The 24388-nt window shown below is 37.1% G+C and overlaps 2 protein-coding genes across 10 annotated transcripts in view; one reads left to right on the forward strand and one right to left on the reverse strand.

Moving 5' to 3' along the window:
* The window catches only part of PCM1 (pericentriolar material 1), a 40227-nt gene extending 23515 nt beyond the window's left edge, over window positions 1–16712 (forward strand). For 4 of the 9 annotated variants that reach the window (XM_050338110.1, XM_050338111.1, XM_050338112.1 and 1 more), the window contains 19 exons: window positions 565–748; window positions 1368–1726; window positions 2287–2445; window positions 3226–3282; window positions 4461–4633; window positions 4718–4846; window positions 5302–5422; window positions 5735–5872; window positions 6122–6255; window positions 7137–7271; window positions 7810–8007; window positions 10269–10328; window positions 11521–11659; window positions 12340–12485; window positions 13392–13467; window positions 14467–14717; window positions 14897–14989; window positions 15108–15231; window positions 16379–16712. In XM_050338110.1, the coding sequence (XP_050194067.1) occupies window positions 565–748; window positions 1368–1726; window positions 2287–2445; window positions 3226–3282; window positions 4461–4633; window positions 4718–4846; window positions 5302–5422; window positions 5735–5872; window positions 6122–6255; window positions 7137–7271; window positions 7810–8007; window positions 10269–10328; window positions 11521–11659; window positions 12340–12485; window positions 13392–13467; window positions 14467–14717; window positions 14897–14989; window positions 15108–15231; window positions 16379–16404 (2702 nt within the window). In that variant the 3' untranslated portion in view covers window positions 16405–16712. The remainder of the gene's footprint in view (window positions 1–564; window positions 749–1367; window positions 1727–2286; window positions 2446–3225; window positions 3283–4460; window positions 4634–4717; window positions 4847–5301; window positions 5423–5734; window positions 5873–6121; window positions 6256–7136; window positions 7272–7809; window positions 8008–10268; window positions 10329–11520; window positions 11660–12339; window positions 12486–13391; window positions 13468–14466; window positions 14718–14896; window positions 14990–15107; window positions 15232–16378) is intronic. The other 5 variants (XM_050338115.1, XM_050338117.1, XM_050338116.1 and 2 more) reach the window with 3 other exon arrangements.
* A 2897-nt stretch (window positions 16713–19609) lies between these two features.
* Window positions 19610–23429, reverse strand: LOC126651914 (general transcription factor IIE subunit 1-like). The gene is made up of 4 exons (XM_050338365.1): window positions 22776–23429; window positions 21244–21445; window positions 20400–20620; window positions 19610–20001 (listed from the first exon to the last, which is right to left on the reverse strand). The coding sequence occupies exons 1-4, from the start codon at window positions 23221–23223 to the stop codon at window positions 19610–19612; spliced, it is 1263 nt and encodes a 420-aa protein (XP_050194322.1). The 5' UTR covers window positions 23224–23429.
* Window positions 23430–24388: the final 959 nt, after the last annotated feature.

Consider the following 24388-nt stretch of genomic DNA (forward strand, 5'->3'; position numbering starts at 1 on the left):
CAGTCTTTTCAAGAAGCCAGGAAATAGGCATAGACCTAGATTGTAGATTTCAGATTCTAAAGTCTGTTTTCTACTCTGAGAACATATGTTAAACTTGCATGGCAGAATACCCATGTTAAGTTTGTCACTTTCATAAGGATTTCGAGGTTAAAAATTAAGTATTTTGAATTAGTGACTTCTTTGGCCTTATGAATACTGGAACCATTGGACTTTTCTTGTAAATTTGACAGTATTTGAAGTATTGATGAAATCTTCAGGCAGACAGAACTCTGACTTTTTTGGAACTGTTATTTTTATTTTCACTTTTAGGAGCTCTTTACTGGGGTTTCTTGAAGGATCTTCACCTCCACTGATTGGAATGTAATATTCAGTAGTGTTCAAAACCCGCATTTAAGATAAATTCTGATTTGTTATGGAGCTTTCAGGATGAAAACAGTTCTTGCTTATTTCTCCACTGTGTTTTTGCTTCATAATTTTATTTTGCCACACAATATGTCTCAAATTGGACTTTTATAACAAATAAATGAGGTGTAGGATCTTCTGACTCTCTTGTTTACTTTGTAGGTATTAACTATAATCCCGTGTTCCCTTCTGGTTTTGGAGATTTTGCACACAATATTTCCCCACACAGCAGCGATCAGCAGGAGCAACAACATCCTCTAGATAATAATGCTTCTGGGAAAACTGAGTATATGGCATTCCCCAAACCATTTGAAAGCAGTTCTTCTAATGGAGGAGAAAACCAAAGGTATTTAACGTCAAAGTGCAGCTCTCCTTTAATCATATTTCCTCCTTTTCTTGTCTCTCTTCTGGGGCTTGTGGGAATTCATCATTTGTTTAGGAAATTTATTGTAATAGTATTATAGTACCGACTTTACTTTTGCAGCTTCCAGTTTAATTTCTGCTTTTCTGCATATTAATTAGTGTATCACTTCATGAATGTTTTAAAATCAAATATTGTGTTGGAGTGGTTTTTGTAAGTAGAGGAAGATTTTGTTTCCATGGTTTTTTTTGAAATTGAGCACTTTGAATAGCTAGAGAATATAATTTCAGGGAATGCCTATTGTTTTGTGCTACTGTTGTTTTAAGAAATGTTTTGTCCTATAGTACCATTTGAGCACAGCAATAGCTGCATAAGTATATTTGGGTTGAAATAAGTGATAGTTGTGGATTTTTATCATTCTCCACTTCAAAGGGTTCTCTAGATTTTTTTTTTTTTTTCCAAAGTTCAGTTGGTGCCTAATTAACAAGGGCAGATAATTTGCATTATGGATAAACTGTTTGCCTGGTAATACGTGCTGTTTCTATCTGAGAGACTAGGTTATGATATATTGAGGTCTGTCTGTCCTTCTTTTTCTTTCTGACAGAAGGAGTCATAGACAACCTGAAGAAGAAATGGAAAAAAGATCAACTTGGCTTAATGATAGCCAAGAAGTGAAAAAAGATGATCAGTTTCAGCTGAGAGCAGGTTTTGCAGTTTCAGTACAAAATGTTGCTTCTGGTCACAAAAATCAGTCTGATATGAGCCAGAGAAGAGAGTTTGATGAAGAGTCTTTGGAGAGTTTTAGTAGCATGCCTGATCCAGTAGACCCAACAACTGTGACAAAAACATTTAGATCTAGAAAAGCATCAGCACAAGCAAGCTTGGCATCAAAAGATAAAACGCCCAAATCAAAGAATAAGAGGAAGAGTTCTTCTCAGCTAAAAGGCAGAATTAAAAATACTGGTAGGTTGTAAAGTATTCTTAAATACTGTGGCAAACTCAGCTTCGATTGTAATCATTACATTCCAGAGAATTTACTCTCCATAAATGGTACCTATAATAATGAAAATAAGTTACTAAAACAGGAGTTCATTTTACATAATGTAACTACATGAAGTTTTTTAGTATTTCAGTAAATAGAAAGCATACCTGATTAGGATATCATGATCATGAAAGGATCATGGATGCAGATACATGAAAATTTGGAGTAACCAGGAACTGGTTACATCTTTGTTGTCTTCATGTTCAAACTGAATGATTTGCTGAAAGATACGCTTCAGTAAAATACTGAATGAGAACAGGAGGACAGTACAAGAATGTATAGCAGTACTGTTACAATCACTGAGCATTTAGTATTACTGTATGGCTTCAGTGTACAGAGGAAAGTTTTTGGCTAGGAAACATCATTGGTGTTTTGCATCTTTAAGAATGCCCATAAACAAATTTTTAAAAGTAACAAAATATTTATAAGCTTTTTTTTTTTTTTTTTTTTTTATTTCTTCCTTTTCATTTTCTCCCATTAGGGTATGAAAGTGCAAGCGCTTCTAGTGTGTGTGAACCCTGCAAGAGCACTAAAAGCAGGCAATCTGATGAGGTGGTTCATGCAAAGGTGTTCAGCAAAAGGAATCGGGAACAGTTGGAAAAAATAATTAAATACAGTAGATCTACAGAAATGTCTTCAGGTACTCTTTTCTAAATGTCTAATTGTTTTATGAACTCTGAGTAAAGGACTTCCATACTTAGTTGCTAGTGTGTTGTTTAAAAGCGGTGTATTTTGACAAGGAAACAGTACTGTATAGTTAGATTTTCCATTTTAATTTCTAAGGATGCTGCAAACATGGAAGTGTGTAAAAAGTTGGATACTGAGTGCATTTGTGTGTTTTCTGTAGATTAAATACTTGGTAAAAGTAATTTAGAAACAAACCTGTTTACTGTAAGACAAGTAAAAACGTAGCCAATCTTGCCCAGTTGTTGATGATTTTATGGAAAGTAACTACAGAACTGATAAAACTTCATTGAGTGTTTAAACTACATCCTGTTTTCTGCATACATGTCTTCTTTCTATTCATGCTTAAATGAGCTCCATCAAATATAATTCAAATTCAGTCATGTAACATCACATAAACCCTTACATTTGTGCCATCTGCTTTTCTTATATCTGGATCATAAAAATACTTTCCTGTGTCTTTTTAGGTTCTGCCAGTATGTTTGTTTTGTTTGAAAGATGTAGAAATTTTAGTTGTCATAGAACAATATCCAGCTTTGCCAGCATAGCTGTGTCCACACTGAGAGCTGTTTATTAGTATGTGTAATAGCTTTTACTAGTCACGTTCTCACAATAAGCAGCTCTGATGTGGTCTGGATAACTAAGCAGTCTTCCTTCTGCTGTTTTGTATAGACCCTGTCTTTATTTCTGGTGCACATTTTTGTGTTTATCACTGTCTATCCCCACTTTCCTACAGCGCATGCTAGGAGAATTCTGCAGCAGTCTAACAGAAATGCATGCATTGAAGTGCCAGGTAATGCATTCACTGCTTAGCTTCAACAATATCCTGTTATTTTTTTTTTCTTCTCTTTGCTTTGGTCCTATAACTCACTGTTTAGCAGATGTTCAAGATTAGTTCTACTACAGCACCTTCACTATGAACAAGACAAGAGAAGTTACGTGTAATTTGCATGAAATACAGTGTTACAAATTACTTTGAATTACATTGTGGACAATGTGTTTACCACTTTCTTGATAGTCACAATTACAAATAGAAAACACACAGGTAGTACAACAGAAAACTAATTTTAGTAGGCATTTTTAGTATGTTTAAAAGCTGCTATTACATTTTATTAGCAAGGGAGGGAAGCAATTTACAGTGACTTCTATCAAAGGTTTAAAATCTTACCTTTGTTTAAAAATACTGGTAAACTATTTGCAGATTATCACATTGCACATTAATGTTTGCTGTGTTGATAATAACTTCATTAACTTGAATACTAACAAATATGCATCTGTTAAACTAAGCTGAGTTTTCCAAATTTAACTTTGCTTCCATTCAGCACTTTCCAAAGTATGTATGTAATAATTTGATTGTTGTGATGCAAGGATAATCCTTCAAGTTTTCAAAGGAATGGGAGACATAGGGAACACATTGTCTTCTGATACCTATGTAATAGGGCCTAAGGTTAGGAGGTTTTATGTGAACTCAGGAGTGATACTAGACACGTATGAGAGTGTAGCATTTATGCTTGTGTGGGAAGGAGGGGTTTTCCTGAATTCGGTCTAGAGCTTTCTCAATGCTGTGTCGCAAAAGTGTGGACTACTTGTATAAACTTGAGACCTTTGGTTATCTTGTGTGAAATATCTTAAAACTCGGATTTTCAGTGTTGAATACCTATTCTGAAAGAAACGTGGTGTATGCAATATTCTCTTTTATAAAGAGTACTTTCCTAAAGGTATTGTTCAGAAGTGTAAAGAAAATTATTCCTATAAATGCCTTACATTTTGTATATAAAAGATTGCATAATTTCAGAATGTTTAAATATTTGCTCTTCAGGAAATGAGTAAGCTTTATGAAACCAGCTATATAATGAAGTCTACAATGGTTGAGATACAATTTGTGTACCTATAACTTGCATACGTGATAGGCAGTTGTCTTTCAAATGGATGCCTGTCATGGACTTAACAAGTTCCTTTTTTTTTCTGCAGAAACTGGTAGTGATCTTTCTATGTTTGAAGCTTTGCGAGACACAATTTATTCTGAAGTGGCAACTCTTATTTCACAAAATGAGTCTCGTCCCCACTTTCTTATTGAACTTTTCCATGAGCTTCAGCTGCTAAATACAGATTATCTGAGGCAAAGGGCTCTGTATGCTTTACAGGTATGCACAAAATTGTTAATCTTGTTTGTGAATCGAATGAACCTTAGATCCTTTTTTACAGCATAGATCTATTACCTTTTCCAGGATATAGTAACCAGACATTTATCAGAGAACAATGAAAAAGGGAAGTGTGCAAAATCACTGAATTCTGCAACGTGGATGGCATCAAATTCTGAACTCACTCCCAGTGAAAGCCTTGCCTCTACAGATGATGTAAGTTTTCAAATTCAGAAGCTGTTTTACTGGCAGCTTTTCCTATATTTCAGTTTACACGCATGCATGCTTGTCTACTGAAATATTCATACTAGCGGTTGAATTTTGCTGAAATTAGTATTGACTTTTCTAAAACAAAGAGTTGCCAAAATCTTTTTCTGAGTAGGATCAGGGTACGTACTTATCACAAGATTCTCCAATATTTTTTTTTTAATTTAAGAAATCACTGATGCCTTCTTACAGTTTCTTACGAGTTTTATAGTTGAATTCTTTGAAACAGATGTGGTAGAATCACCTGATAGATATATATCCTGAAAGCAAGGTTCTTCTCTAGTCACACCACCTGGTTGACACATCTTAATAGCATGTGGCTGAAAAGAATTGCTGACTTATTGACAAATCTGTGGGAGTATGGTGCATTCTTTCTTTGTATTCAGTTATTTGGTGTTTTTTAGGAAACTTTTGGCAAGAACTTTCCTACAGAAGAATGTCAAGATTGTGAACAAAATGATGCAGACAATGGGAGTACTATGTCTACATCTTCAAATTTTGAACCCTTTGCCACTGATGATCTTGGTAAGAATGATAGGATTTAGTGTTGTGTTACTCCTTCCCTCCCAAAATGCTTGCAGTTCTCTGTGCTTTAGTAGTACACTGTTATTTGATTTTTAGTGTGTAATCATATTTTCTAAAATAAAACATAGCTAAATTAGCCTTTTGTGAAACACTTCAATTTGATCGAAGTGTGTAATAAGATATTATAACTCAACTGCAATTATATGTAGATTTCAAAACTTGTAGCCTTGAATTCATTTTTATAATTGTTTTCTTGTCTACCAATTGAAAACTTTTTATATAGATTAAAAGATGTTTTTATTCTAAATATAGGCAACACAGTGATTCACTTAGATAAAGCTTTGTCTTGGATGAGGGAATATGAGCGTATGAAAATTGAAGCTGAAAGTACCCTTGACTCTGAGGGCTGCTCTAGTAATTTTCAGGGTGCTTCTGCTGCTAAATTAGAAGGTATGCGCATATACACGTATTTTGCTTAAGTTTTAGAAAATAATTATTCTGACTATGAAGAATCATTTAATTGGCTGAATTGCTTTCCGCTTTAGTTATATTGAAAACCTAACTAAGTTTCAAAGGATATTTGCCTACTTAAGGAAATATGATTTATTTTTTAAAAAGGAAAATATGTTTTTGAAATTGATATTTCTTTAATAGTGATATTGAATGTCTTAAGTGTGCCTTTTTTTAAATTAAAACAAGGTCCAGGTACCAGTGAATGTCAGCCTGTGCCACAGTCAAGTGAAGTTTCTGCTGTTCCGTGTCCTCGTATAGATACTCAACAGCTTGACCGGCAGATTAAAGCAATTATGAAAGAGGTCATTCCTTTTCTGAAGGTAAGGACTCTTTGTAATATAGTGTGAATTAGAAGAATAGGAAAAGGATCTACGTAACTGCACAGAAGAATGTAATTTCAAATTGATCACTTGCATCTTAGAAACAGCTATCGATAAGTATGTGTTAAGTTGCAGACCTTGCTGAGGATGAAGTAAAAACTAAATCCTCCCACAGAAAGGTTTTGTGGAGCTTATAACAGGAGAAAGAAATGGTGAGGTTTCTAAATTTCACAGGGCTGGTGGACTTGACATCAGAAAGAAGGGTTTGCTTGCTTTGGAGCTGGCCAAATTAAATAGGAATGTTTGAGAATATACTTCTGAAATATTTGCTGCCTTTCCACAGAGAGAACTAAGATAGCTGATTAAGACTGTTACATTTAATGTAACGATATTTTTGAAGAACAGCTCTGAGTTGTTGATGTTTAGCGTTATTTTCTGATGTTTACAATTACCTTTAAAGTTGTTGAGAGCTTGTTAACTTCTGTGAATACAGAGCAGAAATGTACTTCTTTAAAGAGGGAGAAATAGTCACAGTTCCTTCTTTGCAAGGTGAAGAGCAGAGAAGATTGAGTTGTAAGATGCTTAAGTCATCTCCCTGTTCCCTTTTATAGTAGGCACAGTATATAAGCTTAGGTGTGTGTCATAAGGTTCTTGGTTGATAGTAGGTTTAAAAACTGAATGTTGCCATGACAGAGTGTCATGACCAGTCCATCAGTCATTAGTGAAGTATGGTGTTTGCAAGATGGATTAGGACCTGTTTGTGGAGTGCTGTTCCTTCACTGGACAGGTGACTTTTTCATAAATTAGTGTCAGTATTTGAGTTGATGGCTTAACTTTTCTTTTGAAGTGGTAACTAAGCTCATTCTGTGATGCTTATTTAGGAACACATGGATGAAGTATGTTCTTCTCAATTACTGACATCAGTAAGACGTATGGTCTTGACTCTTACACAACAAAATGATGAAAGTAAAGAATTTGTGAAGTTCTTTCATAAGCAGCTTGGCAGTATACTTCAGGTTAGTAGTTTTTCAGTGCTGTTTTACAACTCTTCCAAGTTGGCTAATGAGCAACAGATGAACCAGCTTCCCTGAAGTTGTATTTTACAAATTCAATAGCATAGCTGCATTTCTCCTTCACCTTTGGTACAGTGATGAGGTGTTATCTTCTTTCCCAAAATTTAAGATTTACCATGCACAGAGCTGCTTTTTCATCACTGCCGGATAATGAGAGGTGTATCTCTGGCCTGTGGTTGTCTTCAGGGAGAGCTCTGGTGATGCTCTTCATGGATATTTTGTGTAAATTCCTGAAAATCAGTAGTCTGCTCCTTTTTTTTTTTTTTCTACAAGCATGCAGTTTAAAACATGAGCTTACTAAACCCAGCGTTATGTGACTAGAGATTCCACTTAAAATCTGTTTAAGACACTAAAACATTTGAAAAAAAATACAAGCTATTATATACATAACCAATTTTGAGTTGCCAGGAATATGAAAAATACTTAGTCTTTGAAGTTTGAAAGCCTGTTTCAAAAACTGAAGAATTATTTCTTTTCACAGGATTCACTGGCGAAATTTGCTGGTAGAAAATTAAAAGATTGTGGGGAGGATCTTCTTGTGGAGATCTCTGAAGTGTTATTTAATGAATTAGCCTTTTTTAAACTTATGCAAGACTTGGACAACAACAGTATTTCTGTAAAGCAGAGATGTAAACGAAAAATAGAAACTACTGAAGCAATACAGTCTTATGCTAAAGAGGTTTGTTTTACTGTATTTTTAAAAATGTAGCTTTTCTGAGATTGCTATATATGTGTATTTCCTAAACTTGTTTGACTAACTTATTTCATACTTTGTATTTATTTATTTACTTACTTATTTTAATTATTAGTACTGTGTAATCACAGTGTTGCATGAACTGGTTTTCATCAGTAAGGACAAGTCCTGTGTTATAGATGAGGTCTGTTACAGATAACTAATTGTGTAGACTTGGTATGTAATTCAGAGGAAACATTTTAATGGTTATATGTGCACATAGGAAGGAGTAGACAAGTGTTGAAGTGCTATTAACATCTGAGGCCATTGAGTAATTGGTTTAACCCCAGTAGCCAGCTCAGCCCCACACAGCTGCTCAATCACTGCCCTCTGGTGGGATGGAGAGAGAACGAGAATGGTAAATGGAGAAAGCTCATGGGTTGAGATAAAGACAGTTTAATCAGCAAAGGAAAAGCCATGACCACAACCAGAGCAAACCAAGGAATTCATTCACCACTTCCCATGGGCAGGCAGGTGTTCAGCCACTTCTAAGAGAGTGACGCTCCATCATGTGTAAAGATGACTTGGGAAGAGAAACGCCATCACTTTTAATGTCCCCCCTTTGCTTGCTCCTTCCTCAGCTTTATATGCTGAGCATGAGGCCATAGGGTGTGGAATATCCCTTGGCTCAGTTGTGATCAGCTGTCCTGGCTGTGTCCCCTTCCAGCTTCCTGTTCACCGTCAGTCCCTAGTGCTGGTGGGGTGGGGTGAGGAGCAGAAAAGGCTTTGACTCTGTGCAAGTACTGTTTGGCAGTAACAAAATGTGTCAGTACTGTTTTCAGCACAAATTGAATACGTAGCTTTGTACTACCTGCTCTGAAGAAGTTCGACTATCCCAGCTAAGTATTTTGACATATTGGGGGTTCCAGTTCATCATCTCTTCAGTTATGCCTGCAGGTTTCCTCACAGTAGCTTAGTTTGGCACCATCTTTACCAAATTTGAGTAAGATCTATGAAATCATCATGTAGTTTGTTTGTTGGCATATGCAGAAAGAATCACTTTCTAGACTTGCAGTGTAAAATATACGTAAACTCTCCAGAAATTTTTGAGTCTTTGGACATATTCTTGCTCTAAAAAAAGCAAGTTTTAATTGGTCTTCACATAATTTACATCATTAATTTTAGTATTGCTTTTATTAGGAGCATAGCTGCTTTTTTTAAAAGTTGTATGAACTGTTTACAGAACAAACAAACCAGATCATGGTCACATATTTATGGTTTTGGTGTTCTTTCACGTTTCTTCTAGAAACACCAGTACCAAAGCAAACCATTAACTTGTTGTTTTAGAATGTCAACAGAAGATACTTTTTGAACCTGTCATAAAGTCCTACAAGTATTTTTAGGTGTACCATCAGCTATATTTCAAGATAATTCAACTTAGATATACAAATAGCATGGCTAGTATGAGGGAGGCTGTGGAGTGCTCTGGAAAGAGGCCAGAGGAACACTCTGAATCAAGAAAGATTTGGACATGACTTCCTGTTTTATCTGACTTTGCTCATTGGGCCTTTTTTACATAAAGGTTTGGTTTATACACTGCTTTGAGAAAGCATGGAACCAGCTTAGATTCAAGGTTTCCTCTCCTCTCCTGGAAGACAGAGAATTGGGTTTAAGGTCAACTGTTACTGTGGCAACAGTTCAGACAGAGCCAGAGATGAGGCAGAAGTGGTAGGTCCTGGTTACTTTGTACAGACGTGCACAATTATCTCTGTATGGTCCTCTCACAGCCCTCAACTCTGGAATCCCAATGGAGGCACATTTTATCTTGCTCAATTTTTGTGGCTCTCTTGAGTCCAGTAAAGTAACCAGTATTAGATTGCTGGCTGAAAAACATAGAGCTTTGTCTTGATCAGAATTAGAATCACAGAACGGTTTGGGTTGGAAAGAACCTTAAAGATCATCTAGTTCCAACCCCCTGCTATGATGTATCTAATTCTATATATGATTCAACCACAGACTGTAGAATTAGCCCAATATAAACATAATTGTTTCAATAAATAGGGCTAGCACAGTTTTTTAATGCTTTGCAACTGTGAAATTTTGAAGACATCTGTGTGCACCAAAGTCCCTGTGGCTTACCTGCCATTTTAAGGTAGCAGTTCTTGGTAAGATTGGCATTTCAGCATGGCTTTCATGAAGCTCTAGTTTGGTTCACTATTTCCAAGTTATTTCAGTTTTGAATTGAAGATAATTTGTGTTTCTTCTAGGCAAAAAAAGGTCTCCAGGTGGATATTTGTTCATCTGCTGAAGATGTCGATGAGGACAAAGTATGTGTATGGCTCTCAACTGTCTTTATTCTTCAGATAATTCCACAGATCACTTAGTCTTCCTGTTCTCTGTTATAGGAATCAAGTATTTGTAAGGATCCCATTTCCCAGTGTTTAGAAATGTATTAATCTCTTTCCTGTTATTTTCAGTGATTATCAGTGTTGGTTTATCAAACCAACTCAGAGACTTGCAGATTCCCTTCTTAAGGACAGCTTAATTATATTTAACAATTAACATTTTCTTTTTTAATGGAATAAGTTTTTTTACTTTCCATCTTAGGGAGAAGGTAGATGTTCTGAGTTGGGACAATTGGTATCTGAGCTTTCAGAACCCAAGTCTGCCTGTGCTCTGAGTATTAAGCGTTAGTGCTCAGAATTTCTCCCTTTTCTTTTTAAGTTTGCTTTGAAAACCACTAATATCATTGTTTGGGGAAACGGGTTGTGTATGAAGTTTTGTGTTTTCTGCTGGAATGTTCAGCTTTCTCCAGTCAAGGGAATGATATAGGTAATGTACTAAATAGAATGTTAATTGCTTTCCTAAATGGGCATAGGTGTATGAACAGGCATGTATGCTCATGGAATCAGTGCTTTCTCTTAGGGCTTAGAACTTCTGTCACACTGGAGGTAAAAGGGGGAAGCTGTATATCACTTGTCATGGTTGCTGTGGAACAGTCCTTTCAAGATTTGGAGCCAAACTCAGGTCTTTGCTCATACAGGAGGAGCAGAATTTTCTCACTCAGTGTATTTAGCAAATCATTCAGCAGGGAGACTGCTGAATAGCTATTGCTAAAGAAATGAGAAGTTGCAGTTAGGAATATTTTTACTTCTCATTTAGGAGGAGCAGGAAAGTTGCTAGAAGGTAATAATGTAGGTGTGTCTTTCTTCTTGATAATGACGAATGTTAAGAACATTGTTTTCAACCTTTTCTTAGAAAATGAATTACTCAGTAGTTACAAAGTCCTTGATAGCTATGTCAGAACAGAGCATGATCTCTATAGGAAGTTCTGATGGTCTGTTTAAGGAGTAGCTCTGCAGTATTCATTTCAAGGCCTTAAGGACTACTTAAACAGATTTTTAGTCTGTAGATACTTTTTTATTTTTGAGAAATAAAGGTGACTCCTTGATGCAGAAACCATAGTTTAGTCTTCAGATAAACAAACACAAAATTGCATAGTATTCCTTTTTTCCTCAGGACAAGGATGAGACTGAAATGGTTAAACAAGTACAGGACTCAGAAGTGTGTGCTGGTAATGGAGTTCCTGAAAGCAATAGGTCTGATGCGTCTGATCAAGAGGAAGACGAGGAAAGTGAAAGTGGTCCAGTGGCAATAAGTAAGTCATGTTTCTACAGCTCATTATTCAGTGCTTTCACTGTAGTTTTGAGCAACCTAATTTTACAACAAGATTTGCATGAAGTACCGCTGTGTAACCTTCTCTCGCAGATTTTCTAGTCAGGCTTTTTTCAGTGAAAGCTTTGCAGTACTGTATTTACTAGTATCATGTCAAGGGTAAACATTCCAATTAGAGGAGCTTTTGTTCTTTGTAATCAGTAGATCTGTAAAAATGCATTAGAATCAGATTCACTGTTATATATCTTGTCTAAGCTAAACTTGAATCTCAGCCTTTAACCTGAATCATGTGAAAGCTGCTGAAATTTTATGCAGTTTTTCATTTAAATAATATGTGTTTTTTTAAATATGCTTCTACTTAAGCTTGCCTATTTTATTAATTTTTTATCTTGTTTTTAATCTAATACCAACTACTCCTGGCTTGGATTCCCTTACCATTTACATTCTTTACACCAACTTCTTTAATAACTTAGATCACACCAACACATTGGTGTTCATTCATAATATAGCTGATGTGAAGCATACGGATCTTTGAAAGTTAAGTCATTACTGTATCTTAATTTTAAAGTATGTTTTAGAGCAAGGATTATAACTGATCATTACAGTAAATTCCCCAATGGGATTTGGCAATATGAAGATGGGTTTACATTGATTTGCCTTTAGGTTTATCAAAAGCAGAAACCCAAGCTCTGACTAACTATGGCAGTGGAGAAGATGAGAATGAAGACGAAGAAATAGAATTTGAGGAAGGCCCTGTTGATGTGCAGACATCACTACAAGCCAGTAGTGAAACAACTGAAAATGAACAGGTATCACCAAAATTGTCAGTGCAGAACAAACTAGTGCACAGCTTTTCAGTGCATATTCATATGTAACTCAGTTTTTCTTGTTGCACTGTTTTCTTACTATAGAAAGTAGAAGAATGATACAAGAAATTGCTTTATACCAGTAGCTGCTACATACAAAATGTAGCATTCCTCACCTGAATTTATTATTGGTATAGCTGATGCCAAAGTGGATGGATGGACATAGACAAAATTAATGTTTACATCTGCTGTCAGAGAGAAATAAAGTTAAACAGCAAATGAAAAGTTAAACTTTCAAAAAAGGATCATGTTTTAAACCTTTAACTGGTTCTTTCTCTGTTTGCTGACATCAAGTTCTAGTTGTGAACCACTGATTCCTATATTCTAGAATGTCTTTGTCTTTCCTCTTTATCATGTGATAATATTTACTAGAACAACAGTGAAATGTTATTGTCATTTCAGTGTTAGTTTTCTTTAAAACATTTGGATGTGTGTGACCTGCTTTTGGAGACTTGTCATGTCTTTATATTTCAGTAAATAAGATTGACTTCTGAATCACTTGAAACTTTGGTTTACTCAGCAGGTATTAACATTAGACAAGGATATAACTGGAACATTTTACTTTAAAGACTAAAACAATAGATCTTTTCTATGGAACCAGTTTACCTGGGAGCTACTATAGTGAAAAGAAAATGTTCAAATAATACACGTGCATCAGTGTTAATGGTTTTGTAAACTACTGTTGACCAGCTGATGAATAGGGAGTGAGACTTGCTGTCTTCATTTCAAACTAGTGAGAAGAAGAAATCATGGAGCAGGTGTACAGTGTTTCTAGTTAGTAAATTAGCCAATAAGCTACAAAGCTGATCATTAGAATTTGTTGTAACTCGTTTTTACCTTCCCCAATAGAATTCAAACCAAGAATTGAGTAAGGCAAAAAGCAGTGAGATTTTGTCATCAGAACCAGAATCTGTTAATGTTAAAGGTAAGCCCCATATGCAGTAACTGAGGGACTAACACTTCCATAAGAATTTGCGTATTGTGAGAATTATCTTGGACACTGCCTGTGATACATGTAATTAAGAGAAAGATGATCAAATTTGCAAGAGCTTACTGGACTTTTTCATGGAGCTGTATCAGTTGCCTAGATATGTCCGTGTTTATATTGACACAGTAAATCTTTTAAAGAGGAAACCTGGAATAATCTGAGGTAGGTAGAGGTGGTTTTGATGCTTGATGTGAACATGAATTTTAGTTGATTGTTGCAGCCCTTGGCACAGAGTTAACTGTGTAACAGAGTTAATTTGTTACAGTATTTTGATGTTTAGATTTATCTAGTATTTGCTTTTTCTGCTACTGCCCTTTTACTAGCAATTGAAATCACTTTATTATAAAGTTGTGTTGTTTTCTGTGAGTAACCCTGTGTTGTAACTGATTAAGAACTGAGAAGTCATTTTCTGTCAAAAGATGGAAGCCTGCCAGGTGGTATACATGTTACTTCTGATGCAACTGTGTTTCCACCACCTTTCCTGTGTTTTTCTGTTGCAAATACTGGGTTTGTTCTTGGCCTTATTTTTGTAGACTAAAAGCAATATTTGAGTAGTCCTGTGTGGCAGAGTGTTAAGAAATTTATTGTTCTGTATTACATCTCCTCATACCTAGAATGGATATTTTATAGTAGGTCGTTTAGTTCTGGGAATTGTTTTTTCTCTCGGTTTTGTTTTGGTTTTTTTAACTGTTTTGAGTCAGAAATCAAGTCATGTACTCTCATGTGATAATTGCTTATACTTAATTGTATGAGCATACAAATAACTGATGTTTTATTTCAGTCAGCTTTGTGTTGTTCTGAGAGACTAATTCACTTTCATTGCTCATTTATGGCTTTGGATCATAATTTGTAAAAAATAATAATAATCTAGCATTTTTGTACACTCAGAATCTTTTACTATCTCTGCCAAGTTACAATGTAATTTTGTGGTTTTAGGTGAACAAGATGTGGCTACAATTGTGCCCCATTACCTCAATGTCGTGGAGAATACACCACCTTTAACAATCAGTACCCCAGAACCCTTTGTAACAGCCACTGTGAAAAGAGAAGAATCAAGCTCACCTTTACCAGTAAATGAAACACAAACACTAGATACCACATGTGCAGGAAACAAATCCGGTGCGAGTTCCGAAAGCTCCATGGCTGGCAGCCCTGACACGGAGTCCCCTGTGCTGGTGAATGAATATGTGCGTATATCTTGGTTAAGATACATCCAAGAGACATGAGAAACTTTTTTCTATTTCAGTGTTATTTCTAGTTTGCAGTCTTGTTGGGCATTGTTTTTTTGATGTACTTCAATATTCAGATAAGTGAAAATAAAACAAAATAGCACTATCCTCTTAAATACCACTATTTTTATTAACAGGAAGCCGGTTCTGGAAATGTAAGTCAAAAATCTGATGAAGATGACTTCGTGAAAGTTGAAGACTTGCCCCTCAAACTTGCTGTATATTCAGAGGTATTTGGCTACTATTTGTGGGGTGTTGTTTAGGAGTGCAGACCCTAAATGTCTTTATTATCTAGACAGCACAAAGAATTATCCAGAATTTTGAGATTTTCTATTTTTGGTTATGAAGGCAGATTTAATGAAGAAAATGGAAATGGAGGCGCAAAACAACAGTTTGTCTGATGAACTACTGGATAGAGGTGGAGCTCAAGATCAAGAATTAGTAGGAGATGCCCAAACTTTGAAAGAACCTGGTAAAGATTATTTTCTAAATCCTACACAAAGATTGGGAATACACTCTGCAATGCTAGAATTTAAATATTATTGAAGTAAGCAGTTATTGCAGTGCTAAAAGAATATTGGTTTTTGTTATCATGCATTTGAAAATACTGTATTGATATGAAGGGATTTTGCCTTCCATGTCCCTTTTATATACTTCTGTTAGATTCTGTTGCTGATAGTCTTAAAAATTAACACGTGTAAAGTGCATGACACAATGTAAGGGTTTTGAAATCAAGTGGAGTAGTATTTTTGTTTCGTGTTACACAAGCTTGGGTTTACTTGTTACTCATTATTATGATTTAATAATGCTCAATATAATTTCCTGACAGACTGCTCAGTGTTTTTGTGATAGAAAAGTTCAAGAAACTTTTCAGAATAGTAAAATATCTCTTCTGGGAAAAGGAAATTATTTTTCATATAAAGCATAACATGAGGTAGAAAAAAGTTTCAGTGTGTATGATAGCAATAACAATTTGTCACTTTTATTAAACAGTATTTACGCAGCTACAAAAACTTAAAGGTAATGCAGGTCAGAGATTTTTATTTTTTTTTATATGGTGTTGATATTGTGACAAAATTGCAGTAGTAGAGACTTCTGTTGTATTGTTAGACTTGTAATTCTCCAGTGGAGAATGCAGTAAGGGTGTGTATAAAGACATGAATTGGGTATTCTCATAGTAGCAGTTTTCTGCTAGTGTAGCTAGTTCTAATTCCTTAAATATATATTTTTTTAATGCATTTGCAGTCACAGCATTCCAGAACAAAGTTTGGAGAAAGATTCATCTTTTCTTCTATTTCATTCACTGCCTACCAGCATTCTGCTTGTCACAGCTATGCCAGCATAAGTCCGTCATGCCCATTTGATGGATATGCCTGCTGTGGGAGCAGTCTGGCTGGGAATGCCATGCCACACCAGATTTGTAGGCAGCACCAAGCCATTCTAATCTGTGTGTCTGGGGATGGCTGTAGCTGTTCAAGTAATCCATGGCTCAAAATGCTTGTGAGGATGAAATATTTCATCAAGGTACTTCAAGGGATCTAGGAGTTGAACTCTGGTCATGAGCTGTGTTTGATGCCTTGTAGCTATTAGACAATGATGAATGTACTCTTACTTTACAGAAACTTCTGGAACTCCAAATGCATGAGAATAACCTGAGGATATCTGCATTTATAAACTCCATGGTATACAAATGCATACAGAAGATCAGCACTCATTTCCCAGAATTCTGGAAGTGTATAAAAATGTAAAATTTTTGACACACTGCCTCTTAGGATAGGTATGTGAACTTCTGCCTGTGGCAGTTTAAACAGCTGGAACTGAATTCACTTCTATTCAGTTTTCCTGCACTGTTCTTTTTCTGTCTTATTTTTTTATTTTTTATTGTGACTTGTTCAGTAATTTTAAAATTGTTCAAAATAGTAGTTTTAAATAAAGTTTGGACTTGTCTGTAAATTTTGTCTTTCGAAAAATTTTCCTTTTGCTTTCAAACCGGTATGCTGAGCTTGTTGCTGGAAGTTAAGTGTTGGCATGCTTGTAGCAGTTTGTTACTTCTCTTACAAGAAACACTGCTAATTTTCCTGGGACAAGAAATTCTTGTCCCACTAAATGTATCCATTTTCTGCAAATATGAGGTGTACACACAGTACATACCTACGTGTTGCCTTTATAGCCTGGAGTATAGCTGGCTTGTAACAAAAGTTCCTGTTCATGGCCTGTGGAATTCCTTTGTATCAGCACATTTATCTGAGGTGAGGCTAAAATACCTCAGGTTTGTAGATAATTGCAGAAACCAGCTGTATTTTCCTGCATTTCTTGTTTTGCACTTTCAGTGTTCAGAGGAATAAGCCTGTCTGAAAATGCTAGTATCCTTTCGCAGGTAACAGTTAAAAGTGATGCAGTTGAAAGTCTGTAGAATCTGTTCCTAAAGTATTTGACTTTAATTGGAATTTCCTAAATTTCCTTACAAAGTTAATGTTTTAAAAAAACAGGAACTCGTGGAGTCTAATGGTAAAGGTGGAATTAGAATTGCAGAAAAGTAGACCGGAAAACTTTCTTAACTTTTTCAGACCAGAGTTGCTAATAACACTGAGTCATAAAGTTGAGCTAGAAGTAGCTTATTCAGCAGATCTGTGTTATAGACATCCTGTTTACCTTGAACACAAGGCTTTTCACAGTAGCTAAAAAGCACTGGTCATCTTTAATTCAGGATGGTGGTTGTGAGGTTAGTGTGATAATATGGCTGTATACCGTGGGTGACAGTCTAGTGACAGTGAAGCCTAAATATGCCTGAAGTTTAAATAAAATAAGAATGTAATTCTTCTGTGATTTTGTTTTTTAGTTTGTTTGGAGTGTCTCTAGATGTTATGAGTGAATTTTGAAGTGGCAGATCATGGTCACGTGCCTCTCATGTCCAAAGACAAAAGTTATTAGCAAAAGGTTTGAATACAGTTTAGTTACTGTGCAGACTTTAAACTTGAGGACATGAAATATATTGTGGCAAAGGTAAGCCTATGAACGTGAAACAGTCAAAGTTATTAATGACTATCTTAGCCCAAGAATCACTCAGTAAACCTAAAAGAGGATGTTTTTTATGAAGTAGAACAAGTTTATGTGTGCAGGTTTGAAACAAGTCTAGTTTATATGGTGAATCATTAAATCCTAAGCTCAAGAAAGAGCATGAGCACATATCATTCCTGAATTCTTGCCCTGGAAGGGTGAGAGTTTAATCTCAGCCAGTGACTAAGCACCAAGCAGCTGCTTGCTTACTCCCCCACCAGTGGGATCAGAGAGAGAACTGGAAGAGTGAAAGCAAAAAACTTCATAGGTTGAAATAAAGACAATTTAAGAGCTAAAGCAAAAGCTGTGCATGCAAGCAAAGCAAAATGGCAGGTAGATGTTTGGCCATCTCCAGCAGAGCAGGGCCATCCTTCCAAATGTCACTCCTCCTTCTCAGAGATTTATATGCTGAGCATGATGCCATATGGAATATCCCTTTGGTCAGTGGCAGTCAGTTGTCCAAGCTGCGTCCCCTCCTACCTCCTTGTTCACCCTCAGCCTCTTTGGTGGAAAGGTGGGGTGAGGAGCAGAAAAGTCCTTGACTCAGTGTAATCCCCACTCAGCAATAATGAAAGCATCCCTGTGTTATCTACAGTGTTTTCAGCACAAATCCAAAACACAGCCCAACACCAGTTACTGTGAAGAAAATTACCTCAGCCAAAACTAACACAGTGTGTGCAGAAAAAATGCACTGAAATTGTATTTCTTTGGTCATACTTCCTCTCCACCGTTTCATCACAGAATGGTTGAGGTCAGCAGGGACTTTTGGGAGGTCATCTTGTTCAGCTCCCCTCCTCTGGTAGGGCCACTCAGAGATGTTTGCCCATGTATCTTTTGAATATCTCCATGGGAGACTGCAACCTCCCTGAGCAACCTGGGCCAGTGCTCAGTCACCATTACAGTACAATGTTTCTTACTATTCAGAGGGAACCTCCTGTGGTTTTTTTGTGCTCTTCTAGTCTGCTTTCATTATCCTTTCCTCAAGTAGCAGAATTGTTGAAAAGTTAAGCTCTCTCTTACATTCTCATGCCAGTCCTGGTGTACTACATACGTAGCTCAAGTCAAACAGAAATTTGTTTCTTGCCTAAAAAGAGCACAGCTTGCTCCCATACTGATCTGGACCAAAGTGAATGTTACATCTTACTGTTCAATGCCCATTGCACAGTTCATCACTTGAGACAGTTCTGTAGAGCAGTGAGTACAAAGAATTGTGTGTTGCGTAATTGATAATTATTTTTAGGATGAAAGTTTAAGAGGCCAGAGCTGGTTCTCATCTAACGCTAATGCAGTTCACTAACAGCTCTTCCCTTGGAAGAAGATAGATGCCACACAGCAATCCCTTACTGTTGTATAGTGAGTGACCTAACAAAGCAGAGCCTGGTATAGAGCAAAACCAAATCATACTGGACTTGGACTCAACTTCACTATTGGAAATAACTGCTACTTCTGAGAGAAAGGTGGAATAAGTGATTTCTTAACAATAGATTGCATCACTGCTTTTGAAATATTATTTTAATTGGATCCCAACGTGTCCTAAAATGATTCATGCTCCAAAACTAATTACATCACTTACAAAGTCTAAGCATTAAGATAACAGAAAACACATAGTAATTTTGGGTTGCTGTGGCTGCAATGCTAGTATTTTGAACTGTAGTTGCCTACTACAAGATTACTATCTTGCATAACAGCCAGGAGTTCAAACAAAACTTAACCCTTCAGTGGTAAACTTTAAAGAGCATGAGTTAGAAGCCTTCACCCATTCTATACAAGTGTGCATATTCACACAGTAGCATTTACTCAAAGACAGACTGAAACATTTCTTGTCCTACTTTTATATAAGCTTCTCTCTCTTCTTCTGTCATAAGAGACACAAGCTCTGGATTTTCACTGACTTCACCATATGCATGTGGCTGTCCAGCTACCATTACAATGGGACCTAGAGTTTCCTGTTCCTCTTGTTCAGAGTTGCCTCCTGCTGCTTTCATTCCTACTCCTCTTGAGCACTTGGCATCCTCTTCAAACTCGCTACTATCACTGCCTGATTCATGTAGTTTGCTTTTGACAACAGGAGCCTGCTGTGTGCTAGATGACGACTTCAGTTCATGAATCAGAAGAGTGTTCAGGATTTCATTATTGTTGACAGTTTCTTTAACACTTTCTTCAATTTCTTTAGAAGCATTTACTCCTAATACACAATACTCAGTATTAGAGGGGTCAGTAGCTTACAGTTACCATAGACATCCTACATAGATGACTTTTTCTACTCTGAATCTTTTCTAGCCACACTAGAATTCTGCTCAAAGTACAGACATTTCCAAGAGCTTCCCACTGTAAAGATTACCACTAAAGTTATTACATGGTTAGAGCCAGAAGCTTCAGGACCTGGTACCTGACCTCTGGCTTTAGGAATACTTCCCCAATCAGTCTAAAGGCTAGTTTCTAGAAACTAATATCTGATAACCACTAGTGCAGAATTGAAGCATTACGCTGTCTTCTAAACCAACCTCCCTACATTTTCAATAGGAAAACTATATTTGAATGCACTAAGGCTGATGAATTTGTTTGCTAATGCTTAAAACTTACCGCTGTTGTTGGTGGCTATTGTTGCTCCTTCCACGGTGCTCTGTGACAACCAGATAGGTTGCTCTCTAGTTGTTTTGTCTCTTTTCTTTTTCTGCTTTGACTCTTGGACATCAATAACTACATTTTGGGTGTACGTAATGCTGAAGGAGGAACTTCTGTATGCCCGTTTTTCAGGGCAGCTGCAGGATTCCAGCACACTTGAGCCCAACTTCTGATCAAAGCTAAATGGAGTGTCACATTTTGAACAGGTAAAATTCAGGGAAGAACACACTCAGTTCCCATTAAAAAAACCAAACCAAAACAACAAAAAAACACCAAAAACCAAAAAAACAAAAACAAACAAACAAAAAACAACAAAAAAAACCCACACCCAAACCAACAAACAACAACCTCAAACAAACAAAAAGAATCCCCAAAACATGTTTTGTCAGCAGACTAACATGTGCTCTGTATTAAAACAACTTCATTCCCTGTTACCTCATCTTAGAGGCAAGTGGTTCTGAACCATTGATTTTTGCAAGGTCTTTTCAGTAGTGCATCTCTTTGAAGCACACTGATAGAGAAATGTTACTTTCTCACAGAAGGAGCCATAAACACTAGCCGAAGGAGAAATCTGGAAAATAAATTACTTAAAAAAGGTAGCAAAAATAAAATTATAAATGCATAGCAATAATCTAGAATGCCTTAGATATTACAGACTTCTTTGTTAAACAGCAGACTGTACAGAACAGAGCAGAATGGAGTACAAAGTAGGCTGCAAGTTGAGTATTTCAAAGATTTTACAACTGGAAAGTTGTTGGAGGGGTTTGCAGTGATCAGAAGTTCTAGAGGGTTATGTTTATACCTTTCTGATAATTCTGGTATTTCTGTTGGCTGAGGCTCCAGCAGGTCATATGGCAGAACGATATCTTCAATCTCACGCAGCAGCACAAAGACAGGTTCCATCTGCTCATTGAACTTTGCCAACAAGGTTCGAGCATCATGCTTCAGGAACACTGAGGCATCTTCCTCCACTTCAGTGTTGCAGTAAGTGCAGTGGAAAGTCTCTGCAACATTTTTCAAATTGGAAATTCTCATGTTCATAGGATGCAAAAAGATCAGCAGTACTTTGCTAAGCAGTCCACAGTCTGGACAGTTACCAAAACATTGCAGCTTATTTGTTTGTTCGCATTAACTAGGGGAACTCAGTTTTACAGGCAAACTTGAGACAAACTGGTATTCACACATTTGCTATGCAAGAGGAAATGTCTCAGGGGAGAAAGTTAAGTTGACTAGACATGGACTATCATCAGATGGTAAGGTTTATTTTTTTCTTCTTGGATCTCATCTTCTCAGTTCTTAATGTAAGAAAAAGAAAAAACATTTGCAAGCACAAATAGCATCTGGTTATAGTTCAAAAAGAGTAATTTAGAGTCAAAGGGATGTGCTAAACCCCTATATTTATGTCTTCAGGAAAAAACAAAACAAAACCAAATTAAAGCTTATTCTATTAAAATATATCACCAGCCTCAATGTTTGCATTTCAGTAACTCGACCAAGCCCCTGCATTTAGAAGAAAGGGATAATTTTGCTAACTAGCTGTACACCACTGACATTTCAGTTTAGTCATATAAAGTTCATTCTCCCTGACTCTGACATCCTTTGCAGATATCATGACCCAAATGTCAGCACAGTAGCTGCACTTAATGTATTGCACTATGATGCCATTTTAACTCATTTTGAAAGACTTCTCTCTGTTTAGTTATTTTCATTTTAGAGAAGAAAACCCCACAAGCTCTGACACCATTTCTATTGTGGATGTGTCGTGTTGACCCAGGAGGAGCCTGAACTTCCCAACCCAGGAGTGACAGAACTCCTACTGCTGAGCTGCAAGACACGTATTACAGTAGGTGACTGCAAACAGTCTTACTATCCATCTTGTCCAACTCTTCCATCAGAAGAACTGAACACACCAATGCATTATCTAAACGCACTCAAACCAGAGTACTAAACACACAACTGGATTAACTAACACACACCAGGGTAAAGCCAGTACTGTGTTCTCATTCCCATATGAGGAAGTGGGACTCACAAGACTTGGATGAGTAATCTTAAACAAGGTTAAGAGTCCTATTAAAAGCAAAGCTGAGGCCTGAGATCTGCTTCCCAACCCCAGCTCATATATTCAAGATTACTCTTCCTTTTACTTGACCTGTTCTACAGAGACAGCATTCTCGTGACCTGAACTCCCAGCTTCTGGTGTCCCAGCTCGTCCACCAGCAAACAAGAAGCATATCCTAACAAACATGCTTCTATTGCAAAGATTGCCTAGGAGACAATTTTCTGCTATCAGTTACTCTTTAAGCTAACAGCAAATAAACAATATAAGTAACATACCTGTAAATGCATCAAAGATTTGATTGACTTCAAGGTCTGTGTAAGTGCTAGAGCAAGATGGACATATAAAAGAGGACCTGGTAGTTGAATTCCGCTCATCTGCTTCTATTTTCCGGCGTACATGGTCTAGTTTGTATTTTACCACATCCACCAGCACCTTGTAATTGATGTAATAGTAATTGTGCCTTGTGCTCTTCCCACCAGGCCCCGTTTCAACTCTCATGTGCATTTTCACCAGCTTGTCTGCCCTGAGCGTGTTGAGGACAGTCCGCAGCTGTTTACGTTCATATTTGAGCAGCTGTAGCAGGTCATCCTCTTTCACACAGGAGTAGTGGATCAGTATATCGAGGGCCAGGGCGTACTCTACACCGTAGAAACCACGCACTACATACTTGGCCAGACGCTTTAGGGCTGCCGGGACCTCTGTGATAACGTTTTGCTCCTCCATCAGGAACTGAACCACCGTCAGAATGAGAAGTGCTGTATAACAAACAGAAGGGAGGGGAACTGCAGTGAATCTTTCTTAGCCCTCACAGGCAGGAATAAAGCATGTCGTTTGTTGTGCTGTGCTTTTGCAACAATCTTCACTGAAGAGAGTAATGTAAAATCCTTAACCTGCACCTGGGGATTGGGAAGGTATCAATAGATACCAAAGACTGCCTAGTCTTGAAGTACAATGACAACACCTGAAATATTCATGTCCTCTTGTGTAAAAATTCACAGAAGATATCTAGGAAATCAGGTTACAGAAAGCTCATAATAATTCTCCTTACAGAATACAGCACAGTTAACTGGCATGTCTAGGCCTGCCTGAAGTATCTGTTTGCACTCACATCCAGACAGTTAAGAGCTGAAGTAAACGTGAAGTCTTCAAAAAGAAAGCTCAGGACAAGAAATATTTAGCTTAGTTCATAACAGCGTGTGAAATACACAAAACTGTATCTGCCTTTGTGGCAAAGCCACAAGAAGTGTTTGAGCACCTGTTCTGGGATTTTTTTGCTGGCTGCTGTGGTCAGACAAAGGCCTTGCAAAGCTGGGGCACAGGACGCTGCAGCTTATCTGGCCCTCACTCAGCACGGGGTGTTTAGGGTACCATATTTTCCTCTTTAGTGCTCTTCTGCCCTGTAGGCCATAACCAATTCCTAATCTCATTAACTGGAATGTAACTAATTTTCAGCAATCCAGCTGTCCTAACTATTTCTTATTTGCAAGGACTGGAGGGAGAAGAAAAAACAAATTGAGGTATGTTTCAATAAAGCTACATCCCAATTTCCTTCTTTGAGGCAAGGGAGCACAGTAGTATTTGATGCTGCAGCCTCCAGCCAGATTGCTTTGCAGAGAGCCATGCAATGTGCAGCCAAATAGTGCTGTTGTAGCCACTGGGTGAGAAGGTGTGCTGGTAGCAGGATGGCATGTTAGGCACGGTTACATTGCCAGGCCGGGCACCCACTGCAGGTGGTGGTAAAGCAATTGCTCGAGCCCAGGTTATTGCACGTTGCTACACAGAGCTTCCAGGGAACCAGTGGCTTATACTTAGCAGGAAGGAAGGATAGACAGTGTCCTCAGTCAGCTCCAGCACCAGAGATGAGGAGCATGGCTTTGTCAGGGAAGTG

The sequence above is a fragment of the Myiozetetes cayanensis genome, unplaced genomic scaffold, assembly GCF_022539395.1.
Source record: "Myiozetetes cayanensis isolate MyiCay16 unplaced genomic scaffold, myiCay2020 scf7, whole genome shotgun sequence".
NCBI classification, from domain to species: domain Eukaryota; kingdom Metazoa; phylum Chordata; class Aves; order Passeriformes; family Tyrannidae; genus Myiozetetes; species Myiozetetes cayanensis.

Bases quoted from the DNA above. Each gene is read 5' to 3' on its own strand.
- LOC126651914 (XM_050338365.1), bottom strand. From the start codon at position 23,223: ATGGAGGAGCAAAACGTTATCACAGAGGTCCCGGCAGCCCTAAAGCGT. The intron at 20,621-21,243 runs GTATAAACATAA...CACTCCATTTAG, and splicing joins ATACCAGAATTATCAGAAAG to CTTTGATCAGAAGTTGGGCT. The intron at 20,002-20,399 runs GTAAGTTTTAAG...ATTGTGTATTAG, and splicing joins AATAGCCACCAACAACAGCG to GAGTAAATGCTTCTAAAGAA.